Source organism: Sus scrofa, chromosome 1 (assembly GCF_000003025.6).
Source record: "Sus scrofa isolate TJ Tabasco breed Duroc chromosome 1, Sscrofa11.1, whole genome shotgun sequence".
In the NCBI taxonomy this organism is placed as follows: Eukaryota; Metazoa; Chordata; class Mammalia; order Artiodactyla; family Suidae; genus Sus; species Sus scrofa.
The window spans coordinates 260,489,076-260,516,891 of record NC_010443.5 but is presented as its reverse complement, the minus strand read 5'-3'; the positions used below and the strand labels follow the sequence as shown (position 1 = coordinate 260,516,891).

The following is a 27,816-nucleotide window of genomic DNA, read 5'->3' as shown; positions in this document are numbered from 1 at the left end:
TTAGGCTGAGGTGGGAAGTGAGGAAGTAGACAAGAAGCTAGAAAATGTTTCCCGGAAGACGGTGCTGGGAAAAGGACTGCCGTGGAGAGAGTGTCTGGAACATGCAGGGAGATAGCGGGTCAGGGCCGAGAGGGTGTTGACGAGGAAAAGCCTGGCACTTGCCCATCAGAGGAGGGGCCTGCTGAGACACGGCTCTGTAGGCTGGGGGTGAACAGAGATGCCGTTATCTGGATGGCCGCTTTGAATGCTGTTGTGTGAGGTTGTCACGGAATGGCCACTATGCGACCAGAAGACGTATATTCACCGTTCACCTGTGTGTGCTTTCAGGATGCTAAGAAGTCCCGCCTGCCCATCCTAGTAAAGCCATCACGTTCTCTAGGAAGCATGTACCGGCTCCCTGCCCCCCAGGACGTGGTGGCCCAGCTACAGGGCCGGATCCTGGAGCTGCAGGGGGAGCTGAAGGAATTTAAAATTCACAACAAGCAACTTCACCAGAAGTTAATTCTGGCTGAAGCAATGATGGAGAAGAGGCCAGTGCCAGACAGAGCGCCCCCGAAAGGTAAGCAGCAAGAAAAGTGTATCCTCCATGAGCTGGGTGCACGGCCCAATAGGTCGTCCTGAAACATCAGCCTCATTCGTGGTTTGGAACTGCAATATATTGAGTATAAATTTCATGAATTGCAGTGACTAATCTTGACTCTTGACGAGCCCACAGTCGAGGGAACCCACTAAGGAAAGTGCATCTGTTGATTTCATTTTATTCTGAAGGGGAAAAGGGGGACTTGTGCTCCCAGGTCCTGCAAAGTCACACACTTGGGATCATCTGGGGTCCCCACCCCACCATGGCACGACTTGAATCTGGGACCTTTCTGGCTCCATTGGTGGAAGCCTCCGTCCTCGTTGCAGAGCTCTCTGGATGTCCAGGCCATGTTTGTGTGGCTTCCTCAGGGCTAATTCCAAACCCTTCTGACCTTAGGACCTCCTCTAGAAGTGATCCGCATCCCTTCTCACTTTGACTCTGCTGTCCCTCCTCTCCCGGGAGCTCCCCAAGTAGCGGTCATGGCACAGAGTGTCAAGCTGGGACCCCATAGACTCGGAGGGAGCACCTCATCAGACAGAGTGCTTAGGATTTGGCCCCTTTAAGAATCTGGAGAAAGCTGAGGCCCTCACAGAGCCATGCAGATGAGCACGTGCTTATTAGCCTGTGTGTCATCTTCAGAGGTTCGGGCATCCACAGAAGCACTTAGGTTGACTCTTGATTTTGAACTTCCGCTGAAGGGTGTATTTTAGGAATGTATTTGGAAAGTGTGCATCAGGTCCTCCAGTACGCCAGGCACTGGGGAGAATGAACAAAAGACACCAAGCTCACATTCTCGCAGGGCAAGGAAGACGGTGGCTGATGAGCACATGTGTCATGTGTGAGATGATCAGTGCTGAGAGTGAAGGCCGGGTGAGGGGCACGGGTCATGTGGGACAGGAGTCCGGTTTGCTAAGGTACATGGAAGCTTAGATGGTGCCTCTACCTCCTCAATGAGGCGACACTGGAGCTGAAACCGGGAGGAAATGAGTGGGCTCGTTATCTTAGGAAGTAGCTTCCTGGCAGAAGGAACAAGGGCAAAGGCCCTGATGTTGCTGTGAACTTGAGTGAGAAGTTGGGTGAGTAGAAAGGAGGCCAGTTATGTGGCTGCAGTAAAGGGAGAGGGAAAGGGCCTGGGAGGTGGCAGACCCTCTAGGCCAGGCTAGGGCTTTGTCTCTTACTCCAGGTAAGATTGGAAACAGCTGGAAGGCTTTGAGCAGTGGAGTGACCTGCCTGACTTATGCTTTAAAGCACAGGATGCCATTTGGTCCACAGGTTGGCAAATGGCATCCTGTGGCCCAAGCTCGATGTGGGTTTTTGTAAAGTTTATGGGAGCACACTCATCACATTCATTTGCATGTTGTCCGGGAGAGCGTTTGTGCTCTGGTGGCGGGGTTGAGTGGTTGGGATGGAGACCCCGTGGCATTCAAAGTCTCAGATGTTCATTTTTTGGCTTTTGAAGAAAAGTGAGCTGACCTCTGCTTGAAAGGATTGTTTTGTTTTGTTTTGCTGTGTTTTTTTTGTGTGTGTATGTTTATAGGGCCACATATGTGGCATATGGTGGTTCCCAGGTTAGGGGTCAAATCAGAGCTATAGCGGCTGGCCGACGCCACAGCCACAGCAATGCCAGATCTTTAACCCACTGAGCAAGGCCAGGGATCGAAGCTGTGTCCTCATGGATACTAGTGGGTTCGTTTCCGCTGAGCCACCAGGAGGAACTCCAAAAGGATCAGTTTTGATGTAAACCTTTGCTAGGATGGCGTTTCAGCCCCTGAGATGGAAGAACAGGAGAGCCAGGCTTAGGGGGACAGGAGGTATTTGGTTTGGGACTATTGACATGCCTGTTGAAGATGGATGAGTCTGGAGTCAAGGGGAGAGGTTGGAGCTAAAGCTGGAAGCTTAGGACATATCAACATGTTGCTGGTGTTTGAGGCTCTGAGGCTGGCAGACAGCGGGAGTAGGTCCAGGAACTGAGACAGGACCTGGGTGGTGGGGGCAGCCAATGAGGGAGGAAGGCCCAAGAGAGCCCATGGCTTCAGAAGCTGAGTGAAGATCCGATAGGCCATGTCCAATATTGCTGGTGAGACAAGTAAGACAAGGATTGGAGGTTGGCCTTGAGGGTTAGCAATGGGGGAGTCATCTGGTGCCCTTGAAGGGAGTTTCCATGGGTGGGCAGAGCTGATTGGCACGGGTTCCAGAGAGAGGATGGAGGTGGGAATTGGAGACAGCGAGAACAGGCACCTTGGGGGAGATTCGCCACAGGGAGGTGTAGAGAAGCAGGGCAGTTGGGAGCCACGCGGTCCCTGAATCTCAAGGGATCTGTGAATCGGGGCGATGGGTGTCTGCAGGCAGGTGGGATAGCGGTGGTGGAGTCTGGCAGCATGAGCCGCACAGCTGGAGTTCTTAGGGAAGAGACAGAAGTCTGGGGAAGTGTTGGTGCAGAGCAGAGCTGCGCTCACATTTCCAGACAAGGGATGTAGGAAAGAAACATCCACCCTTGGGGGTGCTGCAGAGCAGCCGTGTTTGCCAGGGAAGGGTTCAAGGCCAGGGAAGGGTTCGAGACCGGGGTAGTCGACAGCATCCGAGCCGGGGAGCTTCAGAGTGGTTCAGGGCTGGGAGGTGACTGGGAGCCTTGGCCTGCCCGGGGCGGTAAAATAAAGTAAAACGAGTGCCCCTTACCTAGTGAACCCCACTGTCCACCTTAAATACCTGATCTCATTGAATCCTCCCAGCAGTCCTTTGAGGCAGGTACACTAATCATTCCCATTTTCTCGGTGAGGCAGCAGTTTCAGAGGTAAAGTGACTTGGCCACAGTCACACTGTGGCTGGACATCCCAGCCTAGATCAGAACCGCCTACCTGATTTCAGAGCCTTTGCTTTTGCCCTATACTGTTTCATGGAGCCTCGTGTATGCGAGTGTGCTGGATGTTATGATGACCTGTGGCCAGAGGTGTTTTCTATTTCATGGTAGGTTCTCTCTTGGGTTTACCACACTTGAGCTTTTAAGACAGGCTGGCCTTGGGTAGGGTTGCCCGTCCCTCCCTCCTTTTCCCCCAGCATCCTCCATCCATCCATCTACCCATCCAGGTTTTACACATTCAGTGAAGACATTCCCTGAGCCCCTGCTGTGTTGCTAGCCTCGTGCACAGGCTGTAGAAGAGAGAGGGAGGCGGGAGGGGCCGTCTCTGCCTTTGCAGGGCTCCCCGTCTAGTGGGGCGGGGGCCAATAATTAAGCACACCACTGTGGTGGGAGTGGGGGCACTTTGGAGAGGAAAGATGCAGAGAGGTGACTCAGCCGCACAGAAGCCCTGGCACCTTGCCCAGGGCTTGCCATTTGCACTTAACCATGTTTTGATTCCTTGCTGAGACCCTGGGGTGCCTCAACCAGGTGCTGTTTCTGCAGCTGCCCGGAAGCCCTAGAGCTTCTCGGGAAAAGTGGGCAGGAGTCTATAGAATTCATTTTCTCACTCATAGTTTTTTGAGAGCCTGGACTTAAACCATTTTAGACAAGCTGCAGTATATTTATGCTTTTTATGTCCTGTTATGGCAGCTCGATAGATTAATTTTATCTTATAAATTGCATTTTGCCTCCCCAGTGTTTTTATTTTCCCTGTTGTATCTTTGTGTTCTTCTTATTTGTTGGCTAAGTTTCAAGTCTATGGTTTTATTTTTTTTTCTCTTTGTAGATGCTGTAGCCCAGCCCCTCGTGGGAGCAGCCTACCAGGATAGCCTCAGAGAGCAGGAAGGACCCAAAGCCATACCCTGCATCTGGAGAGACAAGGAAGGGGCCACCGATCAGCAAGCCCGCCATGAGACCGGTCAGAATTCACCCCCCTATGCATATTGGACAGCCACCATGTGCTGGGCACTACTCAGGGTGTTTCATATATAAAATTATAAGCCCTACAACAGCCACCTTAGGGCGTCGTCATTATTCCCAAGTAACACGTGAGAAGGCTAAGGTTTTTAAAAAGAATTGATCCAGGGCCACCCCGCTGGAGCTTACAGTCCATTTGTCTGACACTTTTCTACCAGGCCGCTGGCTGCGCTCTGGTGGCTCAGCCTCAAAGGACACGGCACTCGCCCTTAGGGGCGTTGCCACCACCCGGCCGTTGTCACGACCGTGCGGTGCTGGTGGTTGTTGGGTGTGCGTGGTTGGCCTCTGGCTGCCTGAGCGTCGAGCCTGAGCTGACCCTGGTTCGTGGGGTTTTTCGGGTGAGTCAGTGGGAAAGGCATGGACACGTGAGCAAGACCCCAGGCAAGCCATATCCTTCTTAGAATGAGGAAGCACCACAAGCATGCAGAGAAGCACAAAGGATAACACAACAGCATTCGTGATCCCATTCAACTGTGAACAGATGCCTACATTTTTTCTTTTTACTTCAGATCTTTCCCCCCCTTCGTTTAAAAAAAAAAAAAAAATCACCATTAATGTGGCCCTAATTCACTCTAAGAAATCATTGCCTTCAGGAATCCTGAATTTGTCAGGGGCCATTGAGAATGCTGGCCTCTGGGGAGATAAAACTTGCTCCCAGGCTTCTGAGGATTCTGAGCTTTGAGGACAGAGCCACCCCACCAGGTAATAAAGTGCCCCTTAGCTGAATTGTAGGAAGGTCCAGAACGGCAGTGTCTCCTTTATAAACGAGTGGTCCCTGGGACATCTTCGGACTTCTTGTTCATAGGTGATTACTAACGGCTTCCTGACTGGTGGGCAGCTTCCCTTCTCTCAAATCCCCATCATTTCGTTTTCCTTTATGTGCTTCTAGAATGTTGCACAGGCTGTTACCTCTGCCTGAGTTTCCCCCCTTAGAAACTTCATCCTTTGTTTTTTTTTTGTTTTTTTTTTTTTGTTTTTCTTGCCATTTCTTGGGCCGCTCCTGCGGCACATGGAGGTTCCTGGGCTAGGGGTCGAATTGGAGCTGTAGCTGCCAGCCTACGCCAGAGCCACAGCAACGCAGGATCCGAGCCGCATCTGCAACCTACACCACAGCTCACGGCAACGCCGGAACCTTGACCCACTGAGCAAGGGCAGGGATCGAACCCACAACCTCATGGTTCCTAGTCGGATTCGTTAACCACTGTGCCACGACGGGAACTCCCTATCCTTTGGGTCTTTGCTTAAACGTTGCTTTCCAGGGACAGCCTTCTTGAACCTTCCTGGGAGCCCGCCGTGGTTTGGTCTTGTAGCGTCTTGCTCAGCAACTGCCCCCCTGCGAGGCTCAGTCTGTGTGTGGTGCCTTCCCCGCCACGTCTCCCCCAGCAGCTCCTGGATGGATACTTGAGAAACGAATGACAGGGGTTCCACGGGTGTTATTGGCCTTCACATTGAGGGTTGAGGAGTGTCCCTCCTCTCTCATGTGCCCCCGACACAGGAGCCCCTGGGTGCAGGAGGGCTATGCCAGGAGGCAGAGTTCAGTGTTGGAGGGGGGCTGCCTGGCTTTGATGGGAGCTCTGCTGCTTCCTCATCCAGAACCCTGAGAGAGTTCTTTTCTCTGAGCCTCAATTTCCGCTTCTGTAAAATGGGGTCACTAATGACACCTCACAGGGTCATTGTGACGATGAAATGGAACGTGGGTGAGGTGCTGGGTGCTGGGGCTGGTCCCACCACGAGGTTACACATCCTGCCGCCTTGTTAACCTGAGGTTCACACCACACACTACAGTTTATAATCCTCCATCTCTCATACCCTCTGTACAGGGACCTTTTTTTTTTTCTTTGTCTTTTTAGGGCCGTACCCTCGGCATATGGAGGTTCCCAGGCTAGGGGTCAGATGGAGCTGCAGCTGCCGGCCTACACCACAGCTTAACAGCGATACCAGATCCTTAACCCACTGAACGAGGCCAGGGATTGAACCTGCATCCTCATGGATACTAGTTAGATTCGTTTCCGCTGAGCCATGACAGGAACTCCTATGCAGTGATTTTTAAATGAAAATATCCTCCTTTGGTCCTTAAGGGCTACGGAGAAGAAACTGTGAAGCCCCATGGCTGCGCTGATGCTGTGCTGTGAGATTTGCTATATACTGGCCTTGGAACCTAAGAAATCCGATCCTTGCTCTGGGAAGTCACACATTCCTGTAGATTAGGGACATCTCTGAAGTCAAAATTATGAGCGTCAAGTGTCTGCATGTGTTGTGAGGAGCAGAGTTTAAAGTGGAGCTCTAAGTGTGAACATGAGGATGACCCGTCCCCACCGTAAGGAGGTGTGCACGTGTGTAAACATCAGAGCTGACCACAGTCCATATCACAGGCGGACATTTGTATGGAGCTTACACTTGTCTTTGCCTCACGATGACTTAACAAAAATCATCAGACCTGATCTTTATCCCCACGAGTGGACATCGCTCCTTGCCATGAAATTCTGTTATCATGAGGTTGTTAGAGCAAAGGTGTTTCCTTGTCTTGGAGGGTGAGTCCCTGGGGAAAAAAGCCTTGTTGAGATTCCTCCCTCTGTCCCTCTTATACTTATTCAGCTGGCGGTACTTACCGAGTACTTTCTCCGCCCCGGGCCCTGTGCCAACACTGGAGAAACAGCTGAATGACATGGCCTCCACCCTGAAGGACCTCTGAGACGAGGGATTCTAACACATTTTGTACAGGAAAAATGCTCTATTAGAATTGCTTCCTTGAGGTCATGTAGCAGCGGCTTTTTCTAAAATAAAAAGGTTTATTTTATGGTATTTGCATCGTGAGCAGAGAGACAGGAATGGGCTTAAAGCCACGAGGAACAGCTGCGGAAGCCAGAAGTTGGAATATACAGTCTGACAAGGATTTGTGTCTGCTTTTCCTTCCGAGGGTCTCCTAGGTCATGTCCTCCAAACCACGGTGCTGCCTTTGCAGTTTTTCCCCAGGTCCTGCTCTGATAGGCATCCTCTTCCAACTTTTGAACAGGTTTCAGGGAAGCAAAGGGTGTTCAGATTAGTTGGTTTCCTTCACTACTGTGTGCCAGGCACTGTTAGCCTTTTTGCAGATATGGTGCCATTTGATCCTAAGAACAAAAACAGAAGCCTTCGCATTAAAAAATATTCTTTCCATTTTACTGGTGAAACTACTGAGGCTCAGAGAGGCTGAATCATTTGCCTAAAGTTGTACAGCTAGTAAGTGGCAGAGCCAGAGTTTGAAACCAGATCTGTTGGATTTTAGAGATGAGTTTTTCTACTAGATTTTGCTGCCTCTTAAGTGTTCAGACAACATCTTGTATTGAGCTGAGCTTTCCCTAGACAGCAGGCAGTGTGTTGTGTGGTTAGGGACACAGGCCTTGCAGCTGTAGACTCAGGCCTGAACTTGAAGCCTCACAGCAAGCCTGTTAGACATCTCTTTGGGGCAGCTGAGGTTCTGGGACAATGACTGACTTACCTCAGTCTCTGCACCCAGCAAATAGCAAAGCCAGCTGTGAGCCCTCTTCTCTGGCTTCAAAGCTGAATGTTTTTTTCTGCAGCACCGCTCCGCCTCCCGAAGGAGTTTGGCCGCATATCTGGGGATTTAAACTAGCTGTAAAGGAAATATTTCCTGGCATGATTGTGAGTCAGCGAAACAGCTCACTATGAAACAGCTCGCTACAGGGACATCACTGCATGTCCCTGAGATTTGTGGACATGGAAATGAGAAGACAACGCTTCTGCTGTGGATTTATTTTAGAATTACTGGTCTTTAATGTTACTTCAGTCATTACCCAGTATTTGTCAGCCCTTCTTTCATGTCTGGGCTGGGCCTGGTACTGGACCAGGCACCAAGAATGTGAAGGCGAAAGGCCAGTCCCTGCTGGGAAGGAACTTGCAGTCCAGTGAGGGAGAGAGGAATCCAAATAACCAATGGTGATGTAAATAAATGAATAAGCCAAATGCATTTCCTGTGCGGGCACCCAGTACATGGTTCGTCTGTCTCAAGTGTCATGTATAAGGTGCTGTGCAAGCACAGAGGGGAGTGACTGTTGTGCCTAACTTGAAGATGGGCTCACAGAGGAAGGAAAATTAGATTCGGGCATTGAAGGATGAATAGGAGTTCACTGAGGAGGAGTAAAGTAGGGGGCCAAGCATATATTCTGGGCAGGGGAAATAGCACATGCAAAAGCACAGAGGCATAAACAGCCTTGTGTGGGCAGGAATTATGGATAAATTAGGAGGGAATCTCCATAGGTGGTGCCAGGGCAGGTTCCTGAAAAGGTGACCTGGAACTAGACCTTGGAGGGTGTCAGATGCTGTGAGAGGGAGTTTGGATTTAATCCTTAAGATGTGGAGGTATTGCTGAGTTTTAGGTGGGATCAAGGCTGAATCCACTTTTTAGATGAGGAAGGGGTGGATGGAGAGGTAAGAAGGGAAGACTAGAGCCAGAGGGGCTAGTTGGGGGCTTCCTGCAGGTGTGGTGGCTGCGAGAAAGGATGGAGGGGATGGATTTCAGCAGTGGAGATACTGAAGTAAATGCGGTTTGGTTTTCAGACTCAGAAACTGACCAGCCTGATGACCCTGCCGTCTTGCTGTCACATGAAGAGAATCCTTCTGAAGATTTTCCAGGCCCCACTTCCGTAGCCACATACTTGAGTTCTAAGAGTCCGTTTTCCACTACAGATAGCGTGGTTGGGACCAATCAGTTGGAGAACATTGATACCTCAGATGATAAAGAAAACTTGAAACAGAAAATCTGTGACTTGGAAACCGAGCTCGAGGGCTACCGGAATTTCATGTTGCAGCTTCAAAAGCACTCCCAGTTCAGTGAGGCCATTATCACAGTTTTGTGTGGCACAGAGGGGGCCCAGGACGGCTTGAACAAGTCCAGGGGCAGTAATGATGAGGAGGAAAGGACCTTTTCAAGTTTGCACCAAGTACGTTATGTGAAACACACGAAAATCCTCCATCCGCTAGCCGTAGAGACGATTGACGGCAGGGCGCTGGAGAGCCTCAGGCAGCAGCTGGTGGACCAGGAATATGAGCTGCAGAAGGAGCAGAATTTGAACATGGAACTTTTCAGTGAAATCCACAACCTGCAGAATAAGTTCAGAGACCTCTCACCCTCAAGGTAATCCCACCTCTGCCAGCTCCCACTGTTGAAGCTTGCGGTTCCCCCACGTTGCCACTAGGTCGGTGCCCATGAGCTCAGAGGAGTCTGGCCTGTGCTGTGGCGGCTCGTGGTGCCGTTAAGGCAGCTCCACCCTGTGGAGAGGTGACATGTGAGACCACAAGGAACAGTGGCTGTGCATGTAGTAGTCTTGTGTCTTCTGAAATTGACTGAGCAGGTTTTGCCCTCCTCAGGTTGGGGACTCAGGGTAAAGATTTTGTACCAGTCACTTGGTGAGTTATAGTACGTTTGCTGAATGGCAGTGTTGACTCCCAACCCTGTTACTGGCTGTTAATGTGCTGGGGCCGGGGTGGGGTGGGGGTAGGAGGTGCACCAAAACTGATGTCCTAGGCAGGGTGGGAAGAAAATAAATATTTTCCATATCTTTACCCTTTTAAGGTCATCGTAGAGAAATAAGCCTGTGTTGAGAATTCTTAGGTGATGAAGATATGTTTTATGGGCATAGATATATACGGTTTTGCTTCATGAGATATGACAAACATGGGATCATTTGTAAAGCTGACCTTCATTCGTCACTCATTTGAGACAAACACATTGCTGTAAATTGTCAGGAGCCAGAGTGCATTTTGCAGGATTTCCCAAACAGTGCGATTGCAGGCAGCTGGTATTTATTGAAAGGCAGTTGTGTCAGGCCCTCAACTATAGGCGCTTTTCTTACTTAAGTCTCACAATCACCTGGGAAGGAGGTGTTTGCAGATGAGGAAATGGAGCCTCAGTGAGGCTGCCGTGCCTGAGAAGGTGGCCCGGGAGGATTGGCAGAGCTGATGCTCGCGCTCTTTCTCATCCACCAAACGCGCCCCACCTGCAGTGCTGCTGTCACGTGATCTCTCCATGTTCCGTGGGGTCAAAGGTGGCCATCGTTTCAGGGCCCAGGGAGCAAGGTGAACTGAAGGGTCAGGGACTCTGCCCAGCGGCACTGGGGCCAGCTTCCCGTGGCCCCTGTTGGTAAGGAAGACAGAGCCATGCTTCTCTGAACATGTGTTTTTCTTGGTGCCACCTAATACCTGTGGGCTCACGGATGTGGTGTAGCCAGAGCTGGGCTGTGAAGGCAGAGCTGTGTGAGTCAGAAATCTTCACCATGGAACCAGCTTTGCCACCTCCGAGAGTCAGTTTTCTCCTCTGAAAACAGGGATGCTCATCCCTTTGTTAGGAGACTGAGAGGAGCGAATAACATCTCAAAAACGCCGAAGTCGGTGGCCGACGGGTCACAGGCGCTCTGTAAATGGCAGTCAGGGTTATGATTATTGTTTGACCTTTGGGTTGAGAGAGTCCTGTTTTTGTTTTCCTGCCTTAGACTTTTTTTGTTCTTCATGAGAATTTGCGGTGGGTCCCCTGACCCTTGAAGCTCTTGTTTCTACAGTTCGCAGTAGTATTTTTGAAGAGTGTGTGGAAACTAATTGTTCTCCTGAGTCCTTGCCAATCTGTCCTTTAATTGGGGGCTTCATAAGGTTAAAAATATTGCAGAAGAACCTTTGTTCCAGCATTTGCTGGCTGTTTTGAAATCAAAGGAGGAGTGACCTTGTACGGTTTCACTTTTTCTGGAAGTGTATATACTTATACAGCTGCAGGCTTTTCAAAATTGTGCTCTGTCATTTTTCCAATTAGTGTTAAGGTCACAGAAATTCAATTCTAAAATGGTCCAAGTGTTTTCTTCTCCCCCTTTCATCAGATACGATTCCTTAGTTCAGGCCCAAGCCAGGGAGCTCTCTGTCCAGCGACAGCAGATCAAGGACAGCCATGGCATCTGTGTCGCTTACCGTCAGCACATGACCGCCATGATTAAGGCATTTGAGGAGCTGCTGCAGGCCAGTGACGTGGATTGCTACGTGGCTGAGGGTTTCCAGGAGCAGCTGAATCAATGTGCAGAGCTGGTCGAGCAACTGGAAAAGCTGTTTCTCAAGGGTAAGTCTTAAGACACGTGAGGAATTGATGCAGGATTTCCTGGAGGGGCCCAGGAGGAGCTCACTCCGTGACCTCACCTTCTGCCCCTCTGCTCTGGCCTCTGTTTTCTTCCATGTGGTTGGTCTGGGCGCCAGTGGAGATGCGTGAGGGGCTGGACTGGTGAGACACTGCCACGTGGTTGCCAGTTCCTTTGAGTTTTCAAGAGAAGATGGAAACCAGGGTTTGGGGGGTGAAAACTCATGGGTTTTAAATGTTGGCAGTAACAAGCAAACAAGAAAACCCGTGTGCTTTCATTGGTTAAAAAAAAAATATTCACAGCTCAGAGGTGGTCAGAGGCAGAATGAAGAAAAACCTTGCTCAACATTGACTGTGTGCTCAGTGCTTTAATAGATGTTCTTGCAGTAATTGCCATTTTTGAGACAACAAAGAGCTCCCTTATACCCTCTATCCACTTCATTGGTTTTGTCATATTTGCTTTGTAATTCTCTCTTTCTGGATAGATACATGCACACATACCTACACACACATTATTTATAGTCTCTCCTAACCCTGTGAGAGTGGATGTGGTTGGTCCCTGCTCCTTGGGGAAATCCCTTCCTCCCTTGGCTCCTAAAAAGACTCTGCCCAGAGTCAGTTCTTCCTCCTGGCCCCCTGGCTGCGTCTCCGAAGCCCTGCCTTTGGCATATATTCCGAATCTGAGCGGCCTGCAGCACCTCGCTGCCGCCCCAGCTCCAGGTGGCTGCCTTCACCTCGCCTGGCCAATTGCAGTCCTCTCCTCTGGCCTCTGCACTTCCTCCTTCGTCCCGCAGTGGTCCATTTCCACGTGGTCTGAGTGGTCTTTACAAAAGTCAGGTCATGACCTTTCTCTGCTCAAAATCAAAGCAAGTTGTCAGGATCGAGTTAAATCCTGGACCTGAGGCCTTGGCACAGTGCTGGTTGCATTGCCCTTGAGCCTGAGTGCTTACTAGTATCTGCTTGTTGTGAGCTGGAGGTTTCATTCTCAGATCAGCTTGTTTTATGTGATGAACTTGGGCTTAACGGAGGGAGCTCAGCTGTTCAAGGTCACACCTGACTTGACAGAACCAGGATTTGACATCAGTTTTTGTGCCTTCAGACATACACATAGATGGTCCTCAAAGGTCCACATGTGTTCAGGGTGATGCTGAGATAGAACGGGGGCTAGTTTGGCCTTCTGGGCCCAGGGCATGTTTTTTTCTTCATTTTTTAAAAGGCCCAACAGCTTAGGCACCTTGCAGGGTGATTTTCTAGTACCAGCCTCCGGGATCTCTGAAGGCCAGGACCCGGGAGCACTTGACTTTTTTCCATCTTTATGAAATCCACTTTCTTCCGGCTAAGGTTTTCCAAATAAGCTAGTTTCCATTTTACTATTGGAGGTATAAGTGGGTCCTCAAGATAGAGTTGTGTCTTCCTGGCCCAAGGCATTTTCCTCCTGTCTCTTTTCTTCCTACAAGCCCTTAACCTGGGAGTGGGAGGCTGGGAGAGATGGCCTCTGGCATCAGATGCCCGCCCTCACCCAGCTGCACCCCCGATTTAGTTTTTAAGTTATTTATCTGAACAAGTCCACGGAGATCTCACGTCTTGTTTCCTGTGGCCTTTGGAAGCAAAAGCGTTTCAGACCTAGCAGACAACACAAACACAGAACTTAATTTTCTTCTACAAACGGCATAAAAGTCCCCGGGTCTTTAACAGAGCTGGGTCTTTCTGGGATGTGGTCTAAAGAGTCTGGATCCTGAATTATGAGATGAGGTTACCATAAAGTAGTTTTATATTTGAGGTAGTTGCACCCTGTGAGTTCTTTAAAAATTTAAATGTAGCCTTTTTTTTATTAATTCAAAGCAGTACATATTTATTGTGAAATAACAGATAAAGCACGCCTGTAATTGCATCATTTATACAGCAAAACATGAACACCCTGGAGTTTATACTTTCCAGACCTTTTTTATACGCATGTGTATTTTTGGTAGAAGTAGGACAATTTGTGGCCTCTCCCTTCGTTCAATTATAGAGAACAAATGTTAATCTACAGTGTAGGTTTTAGTGGCTGCGGAGCATTCTTTTGTGTGAACGTACCATAATTAATCATTCCCCATTAGATGGACGTTTACGTTGGTTCCAGTTTGGGGCTCTTCTATGGAAGACTGAATTGGAATCTTTGTGCATATCCTTGCAATTTCCTGAAGAATCTTTAATTGGTAGGACGCAAGAAGTAGGATGATGTGCTTTCTAAATCCTTTTAAGGATTAGAGCTGGCAGTTTCACTAGGGGTCTGGAACCCCACGAGAGTTTGTGAGTATGGGCGCTTTTCTGGGGTGAGGGTCTGTAACTTTTAGGTTTTCAAAGTGGGCGGAGACCCCCACACAGATCAAGGACTGGTGTTGAGGCCTGGGTTTTCTTTTTTTTTTTTTTTTGTCTTTTTTGTTGTTGTTGTTGTTGCTATTTCTTGGGCCGCTCCCGCAGCATATGGAGATTCCCAGGCTAGGGGTCAAATCGGAGCAGTAGCCACCGGCCTACGCCAGAGCCACAGCAACGCGGGATCCGAGCCGTGTCTGCAACCTACACCACAGCTCACGGCAACGCCGGATCGTTAACCCACTGAGCAAGGGCAGGGACCGAACCCGCAACCTCATGGTTCCTAGTCGGATTCGTTAACCACTTCGCCACGACGGGAACTCCACCGGGTTTTCTACCATACCCTCTTCCGTGGTACCTCCCAAGACCAGAGGTGTAAATCAGGAAGACAGCGTTCTGTCTTTAGGTTCTTTTGAGTAAGCGCCGAGGAGGCGTGTAAGAGAGTCCCTCTCCTCGGTGAGGACGCTGTCCCGGTCCCTTGGCGCTCCTTTGCCTACAGGGATGAATCTAAAGCATCCATTTCTTTCACGGCCTCCCACAGTCTGCCTTTTCCAGCCCTGTAACCTTTGAAAAATAATGACAGCGATGGCAGTGGGGAAGGAGAAACGATGAGGAAGACTGGTCTTCTTCAGGGCTTGGTGTGTGCCCAGCATTGTTCTCGGCCTATGAGGAGGTACTATTTCATAGCCTCATTTATTTTTTATTTTTTTCCCTTTTTTTGGGCCACACAGTGGCATATGGGGAAGTTCCCAGGCTAGGGATCAAATTGGAGCTATAGCTGCCGGCCTACACCACAACCACAGCAACACGGGATCTGAGCTGTGTCTGTGACCTACACCACAGCTCACAGCAACGCCGGATCCTTAACCCATTGAGCGAGGCCGGGGATTGAACTCACAACCTCATGGTTCCTAGTCAGATTTGTTTCTGCTGCTCCACAACAGGAATTCCTCATAGCCTCATTTATTAAATGAGGAACAGAGAGGTTAATTTACTTTCTCATGGTCACCCAGGAGGTGGCTGAGTCTGGATTTGAGCCCTGGCAGCTCGTTTCCGCAGCCTCACCTCCTGACCCCTCTGTTGTCCTGCTCCTCACACTCCTGTCTCGTTGGGTGTGTTGGTCAAGTGTGTCCTCGGGCCTGGCCTTGCATTTCCTCACTTCTGGGACTCTGTTCAAATCAGCCCTTTTCTGGAAGGCTTTTACTCCCTCCCCGCTTCTGGGAATTCCACCCGTCCTCCAGGAAGCTGCCTTTGTTCACTCCAAGTAAAAGCAAATCTGTTCATTTTCTTTGTGTCTGGGTTGTTGGGCGCTCGCAGGCGGCATCACATCTGGCCTTGAGATGGAGGCCACGTGCCGGGGTGGGGAGACCAGAACCTTTGGAGCCAAAGAGACTGGAGTTCAAATCCCAGCTCTTCAGTTAAGGGTCCGATGGCCTCTGTGAGGCAGTAGCAGCTGGCTGGCAGAGTTATTGGCATCTGGTGTCCTGCCTGGCCAGTAGTGGGAGCTTGGGAGGTGACAGCTCTGATTTCTTGGGGACACATTTTAGTTCTTCAGAGCACAAGCTCCTGGAAGGTGGGGGCCTTGTCCTGGCCTCCTAGCCTTGGAGGGGCCAGGCATGTGGTGCCCAAGCAGGATTTGGTGACAGTGCTGAGAGTTTTTGTGGCATGGACCGTATTCTGGGGTTTCTGGGGCACCCTGGGATTAAATGGCCTCTGACTCTGGCAGGCACAGCTGAGCTGGGAGGGGGCCTCTGTGGGTGGTGGGGGGGAGGATACCAGAGTCAGTGGTCTGCACTGAGGGGTGGGTGGGTGGGGGAGGATACCAGAGCTCAGTGTCTGCACCGGAAGGGTTCATGGTTGGTGAGGAGGGTATTTTAGGAGGCAGAATGGGGCATGCCAGCTACGGTCATCCTAGTGAACCCGGCCGTCCAGTACAATGACGACTTTCTCGCCCAAGTAGCCCTGGAACCTGCCTGCCCCCCACCACAGGCTTTAGAGCCTCCTTACCTTTATAACAGTTCTTTCCTGCCTCAGAGATACAGATCCCTTGTCACCTCCTCAGAATCCTTGAACGGTCCAGGCTGGGTCGTGCTTGTTTCCTCGCATATTCCTCCCACGGTAACCCAGGCTCCCCTTGTCCCAGCGCTGTTGTGTAACTGCCCACCATCCCCGCTCAGCTGTGAACTCACTGGGGGCAGGCCCCTCATCCGTCTCTGTAGTCGCTGCGTCTGGCGCAGGCACCTGGGAGGATAACTGTAAATATGTAATATGAATTACCAGTGAGATGGAAAGGAAGAGACGCTTGGGTCAGGTAGGAGGTGCCTGGCTCTGGTGCTTGAACTTAATTTTGTACGATTGATGGGTTTCAAGCTAGGGAGCAGTGTTTCAAAAAAGACTTCTCACGCAGTGGCCACGTACAGAGGGGTCAGTGTGGGGAGGAGACTGAAGGGGGGTCCACCCGCAACAAGGCTGCCCTGCATCATGGTTCCCTTGTTTGTTGAGATGTGTTAGTGGGTAATCCGATGTCTTTTCATGTGGGAAGATGAAGCCCACCACCGCCTGCTGCATACTCCCCAGCTCTCAGGTGTATCAGTAAGATTAGCCTGAGAGGTGGGAGCAGTGTGTCCATGATGTGCTTCCCACGCTTCTGGAATAGCCTGACCAAAGTACCCTGTCACCTGTGTGAAGGCAAAGTCCACCCAGAAATTACTGCGCCAGTTGTGCCGATCTCCTTGTGAATCCCACAGGAACAGTTTGTCATTTGTGTTTAAAGAGTTCTGTGGTGGAAGGGGGACTAGTGGAAGATGATTGTTGAGCCTGTCCACGGCAGTCCGCAGTCTGGGGCTTCCAGTCAGGTGTTCGTGATGGAGCTCCCCCCTTGCGGAGGAATGCAAGGACAGAGAGCAGAGCCCTCAGAGCATCCCCTGGGGTGCGGGCCTGTCCACTTCTCCCTGCCTCTTGGGGAGCCAGAATATCATGCCAGTTCTAGGTCAGGATGGAAGTAAGAGGATGGGGACGTGGATTCGTGGTTGGGCAGCTCTGAGACTGTCTCCGTGTCTGTGGCTTACCCGCAGGTGCAGTCAGGTAGGTGGGGTGTGAACTGAGCCAAGTGGGAGAGCGGGAGCATGCAGCCTTCTGCGTTTCCACATCTTCCCCTTAAAACGGAGGTCCGACTCTGTGCCCGTAGGGCTGCTGTGGCTCCCAAGGAACCCCCCTCAGGGCCCAGAGCCCACAGCGCCTTGAGTGGCCGTGACTCCCCAACTCTCGGCATGTTGACAGGCCCTGGGTGCCCAGCGGCCAGCCTGGTGGGTGGGGAGGCGGCTACCCTGCGGCCTTGGGAGTCTGTGGGTGGGAACACAAGACACAAAGCAAATGTGCCTTTCTCCCGGGATCTTTTCCTCTGCACTGTGTGTTTGAGAACTTTTCCTTTTGGGAGTATTTTGAAAATGGTACATGCGAGGGCAGTTTGATTACAGTTTCAACTTTCCAGTACAGCTGTAGAAGGTTTGTTTTTATTTCTTTAGCCACATGTTCATTTCTTCAAAGAGCTCATCCCAGTCTGCAATTTCCAGAGTCCTAAGGTATTTTGAAAAGAAAGTTGTTCATCTCTCTGAGATCTGGGCTCATGCGCTCTGTTGACCCAGCGCACAGTGACTCGCAGGGAGCAGAGCGTCTTCCCTGGCCGCATCCTGAGCTTCGTTTTCTTTCGTCATTTCTTGTAGTCATTCCCCTGCTGCGGTCGCCAACTTTCCCAGCTGCACTCATAGCCTCCTTTTCCTAGTAAACCCCCTTCTGAGAGCCTTTCTGAAGGAAATCATTTAAATGCAGATAAAGCTGTATGCACACAGATGTTTATTTTTTTTTATAAAAGTGAAAAATTGGGGGTGGCCTAGATGTCAGCCAGGGAACTGGCAGAAAGTGGTACATGTCCGCCTCCAAGGAAATATTTATGTACTCATGAAACACGATGCTTCTAAAGCCGGGATGGTAAGAGGAACGCACATAGTAAAATACAGGGTGAAACATGAGGTCCTGGTACAGCATCACCCATGTCAGGTCAGGATGCACCGGAGAAAGAACAGAGAGGAGCCAGTGACACGTCTGTGCTGGGTCCGTGGACAATGGGATCCTTTTGTCCTTGATTCTCTTGCCCGTTTCCTGTCACGAGCAGGATTCTGTTAGTATCAGAGGTTTAGAGGAGGAGGAAGAGCTACACCCAGCATCACCTTGGTGATTGCTTTTGGGACTCAGTGCTGTCACCGTCCTGGAACTAGCGCCAGAGCAGTGACAAAGGAAAGCCTGTGGTCTGAGTGTTCTTGGTAATCCTGCTTTAAACGTCCGGGACTGTGAAACAAGTGGAATTGGGCCTCTGCAAATGTATGAACAAGAAATTATTAGGGAGTGCTGTAAAAAAAATGTTTTCCTTCTTAATGTTATTTCTGCTTCCAGGAAAATCCGGTGAAGTGGAAATGAACACCCAGAAGGAGCTGAGAGAGAGGTGAGTGTGTAGCATTTGGTCACAAGGCCTTGCGGGGTGGGTGTGTCTGCCGGCTCCCTCCTGTTCTGTTAGCTCCCTGCATCTTGTATATAAAGCATAAACACCTATGCAACTGACACGGTCATACCAAACCTGGAGTTCATGCTCTGTGGCCTGCAGTCTTTGTAGGCTGCTCATGGCATCCTTCTGTTGGGTGATTTGACCCAGATGACACATTCCTCTGGTGTCTGGGTACCTGCAGGATGAATTCCAGACGCCTGAGCCTGACCCACATTGCTTTTCCGTCATGTACCTCGCACTTCAGTCTTAACTGATTTTTGATTGGTCTCCAGACATTGCCTGTGCCCAAGCTCTGCCCTCTGCCTTCTTCCTCTTGTAATTTAAAAATCCTTCCTCAGGGTCCATTCACATGGAAATGGACCATACTCTCCCTGACACACCCTCCCCCATCTGTCCCGGACACTGGGATCAGTGGGTCTTCCTGCAGCACGTGGCACATAATTACACTCTGGCGCTTACCTCGTGGGATTACAATCTTTTCCACCTTTCTCTTCCACACCCAGAAGTCCTTGAAAGAGGTAAGGAGAGAGCATTGACTAGGTGTTAATGTGTGCCGGCTGCTGCCCTAGGCACTCTCATCCTTTATTACTGACCCTCCGAGGTGAGCGTTATTGTTCTCAGTTTACGATGAGGAGCCTGAGGGTCAGAGTTGCATACTTACCATCAAAAGGCAGAGCTGGGACTTGAACTTGTATCGGTTGAACTCCAACCCCTGGGCTCTTAGGCAGTATTATTCTGCATTGCCTTTGGAGGGCAGAGATGGTCTTTAATAAATGTATGGCTGCTCTAGCCCTAACGGTTCCGCATGTGGTTGGAACGTAAAAGACGTTCATGGAATAAGTGGATTGTTGACACTCTTCACCTGGGTCTGCGGCCGACTGGGAACGTCAGGGTCCTGCCCTGCTCTGTTGCCTAGTTGAAGGTTCTGACCGTTGTTAGTGCTATTGACGTCTCCTTCTTTGGAGCAGCGACCCTTTGGGCTCCTGGGCACAAAATAAAGAAACAGAGCCCGGCCTGGGATGCAGAGTTTTCGATTTTATTGGCATCATTAGAGTGAGCAGGCAGGAGGTATCACAGCTCACGGGAGGACATTTTAATCAGGGCTTTTGTAGGTTTAGAGGAAATACTCCTCTCCCTCTGGGGTTTTCTTAGAGATCCCTCCGTGTTCAGCCCTCCACCTCCATCCTGATAATAACGGATCCCATCCCATCCATCGGCAGGCTGCAGAGAGGGCGGTAAGGGCCTCCCGGGTCAAGATAGTCTTAACTGAGATCTGATGGGTGAGGCCCCACGGTGGGCTTTTTGGGAGAGTGTCCTCACTCAAGGTGAGGGACATGTGGCCCCTTTGAGCAGCGTGGCTGGTGCAAGGAACATGAGGCTGGAGAGGTGGGCAGGGCTGACTTGTGCTGGTCCTCAGATGCTTCATTAAGAGCCACATCTTTTCTACAGGAAGAGGGGGGTCTTTGAAGGAGGGTAAGCTGGGGCTAGACATGATCAGATTTGCTGTTTGGAAGACGAGCTGGTTGCTTGGAGAATGAGCTGGAAGGAGGCGGGAGCCTCTGGTAGCCTCCGCAGCCATGCGTCAGCCTTCCTGTTGCTGACAGGTTTGTCTCTTTCCCTTCTGTTCTACCATTTTCAGCTGTAGGCTTAGCACTCACACGGGTCACTCCTAAGCTAATTAAAGGGTGCCCTTGGCCCATTCTGCACTTTTGCAAGGCGGCGGCAAGCCCGCGCATCCATCACGCTGTCTGAGCAAAGTTGCATCTGGTGTTTACCTGTTAATGAATGCGTTGCAGCTTTTGAGTTCTTTGCTCTTGTCTGAGCTCATGAATAATGAGACAAGAAGTAATAGGAAAAAGTGGGAGAAAAAGGAGCTTAAATTAAGGAGCTTATCTATAATGGAGATTCACGTAGGCTTTTCATGGAATTCAGGGTGCCTTCCTGACTTAGGTGACCCCTGGGAAATATGGTTAATGACCAGATGATCGCCTAAATGGTGATATCGGGACCTGCTTGAAGACCATGAGGGTTTCGAGATCTTTGAATCCCTAAGTCCTCCTCATGGGTCTGGGTTGGCCCCCCATGTACTCCTGGGGCCTTGGCAGCAGACAGACCTGGATTTAGATGTGCGTTCTGCCATGTACAAGCTGCAAGACAGCGAGTGAGGTTATGATGTGCTTCCGTTCACCCTGCTTCAGAGGGTGTGAGGTCCACGGCAGAGAGCATGTGCTAAGTGCCCGGGACAGAGCAGCCATCTGGTAAACAGCTGCTGCTGACTCACTCCCTCTCTCGGGGTCCCGCCCCCCTGAGCCAGAAAGAGCTCCTCTGTCTTCACTGGCCCCACATTCAAGCTCACTGAGCCCCCTTTTTGGTTGGTTTGTAGGATGCCCTTGCTAAGAAGTGCTCTAGGGAAAGGAAAGGGCTCCAGAACAGTGTTGCATATCTGGGTAAATTACAAAGGGCCACTCATCCTAAGTGTTCTTAAGTCACGGTCCTGGTGTGGGATCTTAGTGTGGAAAATGATCTCTCTTTCAATCCCAATGGTCAAGGACTGAGGAAGACAACTTAAGCTCCCAGCACACTCTCCCTGAGTCTCCGGCGCCCTCAGCCTCTCATGCGCCGTCTGACTGGGAAATGTCCGAGAAGTCCTCCTTTTCCTGGGACCAGAAGCCGGACAGTGAGATCGAGAAGATTTCGGTCCTGGCCAGCAACTCTTCTCAAGGTAAGCCAGGCTTTACTAAGCATCATAAACGCAGCTGAGATCCCCTGGTTTGAACAGTGATTTGCCATCTTGCCTTAGTCACTACCCTGAAGCCGAGTGTGGTGACGTTTGAATAGCTATCGGATGAGAGGAGATCCAGGGAGGGCCCAGGCGGGTCGCTCAGAGCATCATTTATGACCAGGGAGAGCTGCAGTTGTTGAAAGTGTTGGTGAGCGGGCGAAAGTCACTTTTATTTCTTCACGATGGCTTGTTACGTGACTTGCTGTTTCCTTGCTCATCTGGCAGCGGCAGGTGGGAAAGCACTGGGCTTGTGTATCAGTGCCAGGGCCTGGTCAGTTTCCTCTTGTTTCTTTCAAGCTCTTCCTAAGACTGTGTCACTCTGAAGACCCTGGCTTTGGAGTACCTAACCCCCGTTTGGAGATTTTGAATTCCCTGTGTCTGCTGTGTCTCTCTTTAGTGTGATCCATGGCCCTTTGGGTCAGCCCCTTGTCCTGCCTCTGATAAAGCCACGGGCTCAGCTGGCAGAGTCGGACTCCCATGGCCACAGCTGCCCCGGAGTTCCCTTTTCCCTCTTCTGATTCTGCAGTCTTGATTACCTTCCATGGCGAGTTAGGTAGGGATGGTGCAGACCAAAGCAGGAGAGCAGGGATAAGCAGACGTTTTCCAGTAAAAGGTAATATTATTTTATTTATTGTCTTTTTTTAGGGCTGTACCTGCAGCATATGGAGGTTCCCAGGCTAGGGATTGAATCGGAGCTATAGCCACTGGCCTACAGCAATGCGGGATCCGAGCCGCTTCTGCAGCCTACACCACATTTCACGGTAACACTGGATCCTTAGCCCTCTGAGCAAGGCCAGGGATTGAACCCATGTCCTCATGGATGCTAGTCGGGTCCATTAACCACTGATCCATGATGGGAACTCCAGCTAGTATTATTTTAGGTTTTGCAGAGCATATGGTCTTTGTTGGAACTGATACTCAGTCGTGCTATTGCAGCAGAAAGCAGCCATAGAAAATACATAAACGAACAAGTGTGAGCAGGTTCCAGTAAAACTTTGTTTATCCGAATAGGTGGTAGGCAGATTTGACCCAGGGGCCAGAGTTTTCTGACTTCTGGTATAGACTCTGAGCCAAAGCTGGCATTCTCTGGTCTCTCCTTTCTTCCAGGGGGTTGTTTGCAAGGCACCTGGGATGGACCCAGAGAAAAAAATCAGACACCTTCCTGTTAAAAGCCCTGTGTTGACGCCTGATGACATAGAACAAGGGTTTTCAAATTTTTAAATATTTTTTTAGCGACAGAACCCTGCCCTTTTTTTCCAGATGAAACTGAATTTATAAAAGATATAGCAGATATATAAAGGAGATACATTTTCCGAAGGCATGGAGCCTTTCTCCCAGTGGTGGCCCCGGAGGTTCCTGTAGGATACTCAGGGCCCCGAGGAGCACAGTTTGTAAACATACTTCAGCATGAAGGATACTCCTTGGAAGTAACTCAGGTATCACTTGGGCTCCTCAGCAGCCAGTCACCTGGATGTGCTTGCTTTGGATTTCTGGCCTTATCCCTCTGCGGTTTCTGTGTTTCTCTCAGTTGTTTCTGACTCAATGATCTGCCCTCTCCCAGTTTAGGAGAGAACCATGAATGGGTTCCCCATCCCTGGTGCCACCTTCCACTGCTCTTTGTAGCCGGAGGGTGTCAGGGACCGGAGGGGCGGGGCTTACAACGCAGTGAGCCTGAGCATTGGCTGGAGTATTTGCCATCCCTCCTGCCGTGGTACTGGGACCACTAGGCACTTCCTCTTCCGCCCCCAGCCTGCCCCTCTTTTTTTCACTCTCCGCCACAACCTTGGTTTGTTTCTAGTGTAGAACCATGTAGGCATCTCTTTTATTTCTTATTCCTCTGAGGATCCGTGACCTTGGGCTTCTCAAGGGGGTTACCAGGCACTTTTCTGAAGGGAGACAGAGTGCCCTGGGCCTTTCTCATTAACCCACTGTTAGCTTTTGGGAGGTTTGTTTCTCTTCAGATTTTTGGTCTGCATCTGTTTTTCCTTTTGTCACATTTTTAATCTGACTAGAGAGAGAATTTAGTACTTGTCCTTATTTTGCTTAGCATTATATCATACGTTTTCTGACTTGTTGTTACATAACATCATTTGCAGTGGCTTTAGACCAGTCCGCTGCATGGCTCAACTGCAGTTATCCTTATGTTCCCCTGTGGCTCAGCATTTAAGTCATTTTCTAAAATTTCCCAGTTGGGAATAGTGCTGCAGGGGTCTTCGGACATGAAGCTTTCCCCTCATTTCAGGGCATTTTCTTAACCTAGATTCTATACATTGGAACTACTAGGCAAAATATATGTATACTGTTGTTTTTGGCAGTTGCTTCTTGCAGGGTTTATGGTTTTAAAGGGCCAGCATTTGTCAGAAGGGTATTATTATAAGGCAGACAGCTATTTTTCTCCCTGGTTATTAAGACAAGCATAGTGTTTCCTTCTGCCCAGTTAGGGCTGCATAATTAATACGTGGTGTCCAGTTCAACCGGGAATGTTTCCTGAAGCCCAAGTTATGCTTCCAGCTCCTGGGCAGCCTCAGTAGGAGATGAGTTGTACTGATGGCTGCTGAACGTCTGTACCCCCAGAAGCCGGCCTCATGTAGCGTGGATACACCAGCAAGGAAGGCTGCAGTCAGAGCAGATAAGTCCCTGACTCACTCAGACCTGCCCGGCCGCCGGGCAATTCACAGGGTTGCAAGGCGGGAGCGGGACTGCGGTGCCAGTGTATCAGACAGGGTCCTCAGGCCACCAAATGACTTGCCACACTTCTGGCATTAATAGGAGATAGCTGAAGATCTGGGAATTAAGTCATCTCATAAACATTCAAATTCATGGCAAAATTACTCTTTAATTAGGAAGAGATCTGTAACATTGTGCTACTTTTAAATGAAAGTCATTTTGGAGGAATTAAAACTGGGTCATAACATTAGTATAATGTTTTAAAATAAACATTACCAAGACATACTGAGTATACCCTAATTGATGAATTAAAGACATTAGTTTTGCCTGTGGATGCTTAACGTGATTATGCTTTAAACACTGGTTCTAGAAACCTACCTCTGGATTGGAACTGCGCGTCCTTCTTTCTTTACTAAAGGAGATGTGGCAGAGGCAGAGAAGATCATGCATGCTCATTTTAGAAAATAGAGAAAATTTGTTCATTATGTTAAGATGTAATGAAAAAGTTTTGAGAAGCCTGAGATCTACCACCCAAGGCAACCTCTGTTAATATCGAGGTGCATTTCCTTCTTTTGTGTATCTGTGTCTTCCCTGTCTGCAGATTTTTAATAGAGTAGTGATTATGCTGAATAACCCATTTTGCATCTCTTTTTTCCCATGATATTATATGGCCATCATAATATAATTTTAATAGCTCAGTGATACTGCATCATAATGGATGTCACATAGTTAATTTAATCGAGTTATTTTCAGTTCTGATTATTATAAATAGTGCTAATAAGTGATTTCCATGTATTTCAGCAAGTGACTGTCATCATCTCTGGTGATCCCTTTATTTATTTATTTTTTTTTTTGGCTGTACCAGCAGTGTGTGGAAGTTCCTGGGCCAGGGATCAAACCTACGCCACAGCAGTGACAATGCCAGATCCTTCCCCTGCTGAGCCACCAGGGAACTACCAGTGATCTTTTTAAGTAGGTTGCTAGAAGTAGAATTTTTTGGTGAAAGACACTGGAAAGAACCTTTCCAAGGCTAATGATACAAGCAGCCCCCCAAGTCATACACATTGATACTCAGGCTAACAGGATGTGCTCCTGAGAGTATCCTGCCTACCTTTCTCCCTAGCACTGGGGTTATTGTTTTGCTTTGTTTTTAAGTCTTAAATTAGTAAATGATAGCTGGATAAAATATTCCTTCCAAAGAATTAGTCTCGAAAATATCTGAATGTGTTATGAAGGTGGCCTAATCAACTCTCAGGCAATTCAAGCGGACTTGAAAGTGATCTTTTAGTTTTACCATAAGGAGGATTTTTAAATTAATATTTGATACTTAGAAGAATAAAAGGCTGTGTTGGAGTTAGCATTAAAATTGTATGGAAGATAATTTCTGCATGTGATGTAAAGTACCTCCTTCAAGGAGGGCTCAGAGATCGTTGCAGACCATCTGGGGGCTGGGGGCAATAGCCCAGCCTCCCCACGCCTAGGAAGGACTCTCTTCATACTGTCTAGAATTTCAAGATCACTGCATAATCTATAAATTATTCACTGTGTTGGGGGCTTCAGACTTGAAATTAAAAACGCCCTCCTTCCTGTAGACTTACTAATGGAACACATCCAAGAAATTCGAAGTCTGAGGAAACGCTTAGAAGAATCTATTAAAACAAATGAGAAGTTGCGGAGACAGCTGGAGCGACAAGGGCCTGAATTGGATCCAGGTGAGGAGGACCGTCCCAAAGGCGGGGCAGGCCTGGGCCTGGGTCGGCGTCTCGGGAAGAGCTCTGGACTTGGGGCGGAGGGATCTCAGTTCAGATCCTGACTTTGCTGCCTCTTTCCAAGGTGACCGCACTTACCCTGCTGACTCTCAGTTACCGTCATTTATCTCTTCAATGGGATAAATAATTCCCACTTTGTTCTGTGGTGATTCGAATTAACTGCTCTAATTTAAGTGGGGTGCCCCACAGCTCCTGGCACGAAGTAGGTACACGAGAAATGTTCGTTTCTGGTCACTGGAGGATCTCCCCAGCCTCTGACGTCCTGAATTGTGGTTGGTGCCTCATTTGACTATAGAAGCTGTGGTGAAATAGATAACATAAAACAAAGCAGTGTTTTTGTCTTTTTGTCAATAACGGATTCGAAAAGTGTTGGCACTTTAGCAATCTGGCAACGTGCACATGCCAGTCACGAGGTCGCCAGTGTTCCCCCATAACCACACTTAGCTCTGCGTGGAATATTCTTCCATGAAAAACGCAATACATGTGTTTTCTACAAGTAAGACATTCACATGGTTCAAAAATTAATATCTCCATCCTGTACCCCTTAATCCTGTTCACGTCTCTCCTCCCACTTTTGTTTGTTTTCTGCTCTATCCTCACAGTCTTACTGCAGATACAAATGTACGCTCTTATTCTCTCCTTCACTCACCCGAAAGGTAGGACCTTTTATATCCCTCCTCTCTTCCTGTTTCCATTGACTAGTCCGATTGGAGCATCTTTCCTAATTGCTCCAAAGAGAACTCCCTCACTCCAGGACGAATGTGTCTTGAGGGCAGCTCTGTGCAGCAGGAAAAGCCCAGGTTTGTTGGGAGCTGGACTGGCCTGGGTGTGGACCCAGCTCTTCTGATTTTTAGTTTTGTGACTTGGGCAAGCCACCGCCCCCTCCCAAGCTTCATTCTTCTGTAAAACAGAGTTGTCGTGAGAGTAAACGAGGCAACGATATGAATAGCACCTCACTCAAAGAAGGTGGTATTCTTCACTGTTACCAGTTTTATTTTGTGTAATGCTGTGAGTTTAACATTGCCCAGCTCTGCAGGGGGGGACGCGCATGGCACTGCTATTTCTAGGGATAAGATAACTGACTTCTCGAAAGATGTGGTCAGTGGCAGCACCTGCATGTCCAGACTCCTAGTCCAGACTCATTGCTCTAGCCCATCACAGCCACCAGTCTAGGACATCCTTCCAAAGTACTGTGTATGCTGTGGTTTGCAAGGTACACAAAATGGTTTTGTCTCTCCCTCTCTTCCCCTGCTTCCCCCCAACCCCCACCTCTCGCCTTCTCTCTCTCCCCTCTCTTTTCCCCTCCCTGTCTCTTCCCCTCCCTGTCTTTCTCTCCCCCTCCCTCTCTGCTCCCCCCAACCCCCTCCCATCCCGCATCCTGTCCCTCTCACTCCCAGGGAAATTGATTAATCTGAGCTATTAGTCACATCAAACACAGGAAAGAAATACACGCCTGGGCCTATCACCGTCACTCTTGGTAATGCCTGAATTAGATTCATTCTGTTTTACATTTTCCCCGGCAAATCCAATTATAGAATTATTTGGGGGCTCAAATGGCCACCAGCTACAATGGAGCAGGCAATTGCTCTGGAGAGTAATTCGCTCTGATGGGAAGGTTTACAAAAAGGCATTCATAAAGTATTTATGCTGGTGGAAAGACATGCTGTTCTCACCATGTTGTCACAATCCCTGAAAAGACAAAGAAATAATAGCGGTTCTGCCTGCCCCCTGCTGTGAAATGTTCATCTCCGGAGCAGGTTTGAGAAAGGCAGGGCTCCTTGTAATGTTAAGGTGGGATATTGTTAAAAACTGTCATCTTACGTGTTAGATCTTCCAGCTTGTCACCAGTTATGTGAGCTTATAGTGAGGACATTCAGGGGGAAGACAGGCCTCTTAGTGCCAAGAGTGGACCCTGCTAGCTCAGGGCTTTATCAGAAACTGTTCTTTGGCCTGATTATTCCTTTGAAAAGTGACCGCCTTAGCTGTGGTCAGAGTAGACCCCTGTAGAATTTTTCCTGTTCGTCTAGATCACTCTTCGGTCCTATTTCGTCTCCAGCCTGTCGTCAGTCATGATAGTAATACGAGTGGTGATGGCAGTAACAGTAACATCCATCATTTTT

The 27,816-nt window shown here is 49.3% G+C and overlaps 1 protein-coding gene across 1 annotated transcript in view; it reads left to right on the top strand.

Moving 5' to 3' along the window:
• Window positions 1–27,816, top strand: part of CDK5RAP2 (CDK5 regulatory subunit associated protein 2) — a 182,262-nt gene that overhangs the window by 131,179 nt on the left and 23,267 nt on the right. Inside the window, 7 exon segments of the mRNA XM_021068104.1 lie at window positions 328–559; window positions 4,264–4,395; window positions 9,012–9,588; window positions 11,318–11,550; window positions 18,370–18,418; window positions 21,028–21,200; window positions 25,520–25,639. Of these exon segments, the coding sequence (XP_020923763.1) occupies window positions 328–559; window positions 4,264–4,395; window positions 9,012–9,588; window positions 11,318–11,550; window positions 18,370–18,418; window positions 21,028–21,200; window positions 25,520–25,639 (1,516 nt within the window).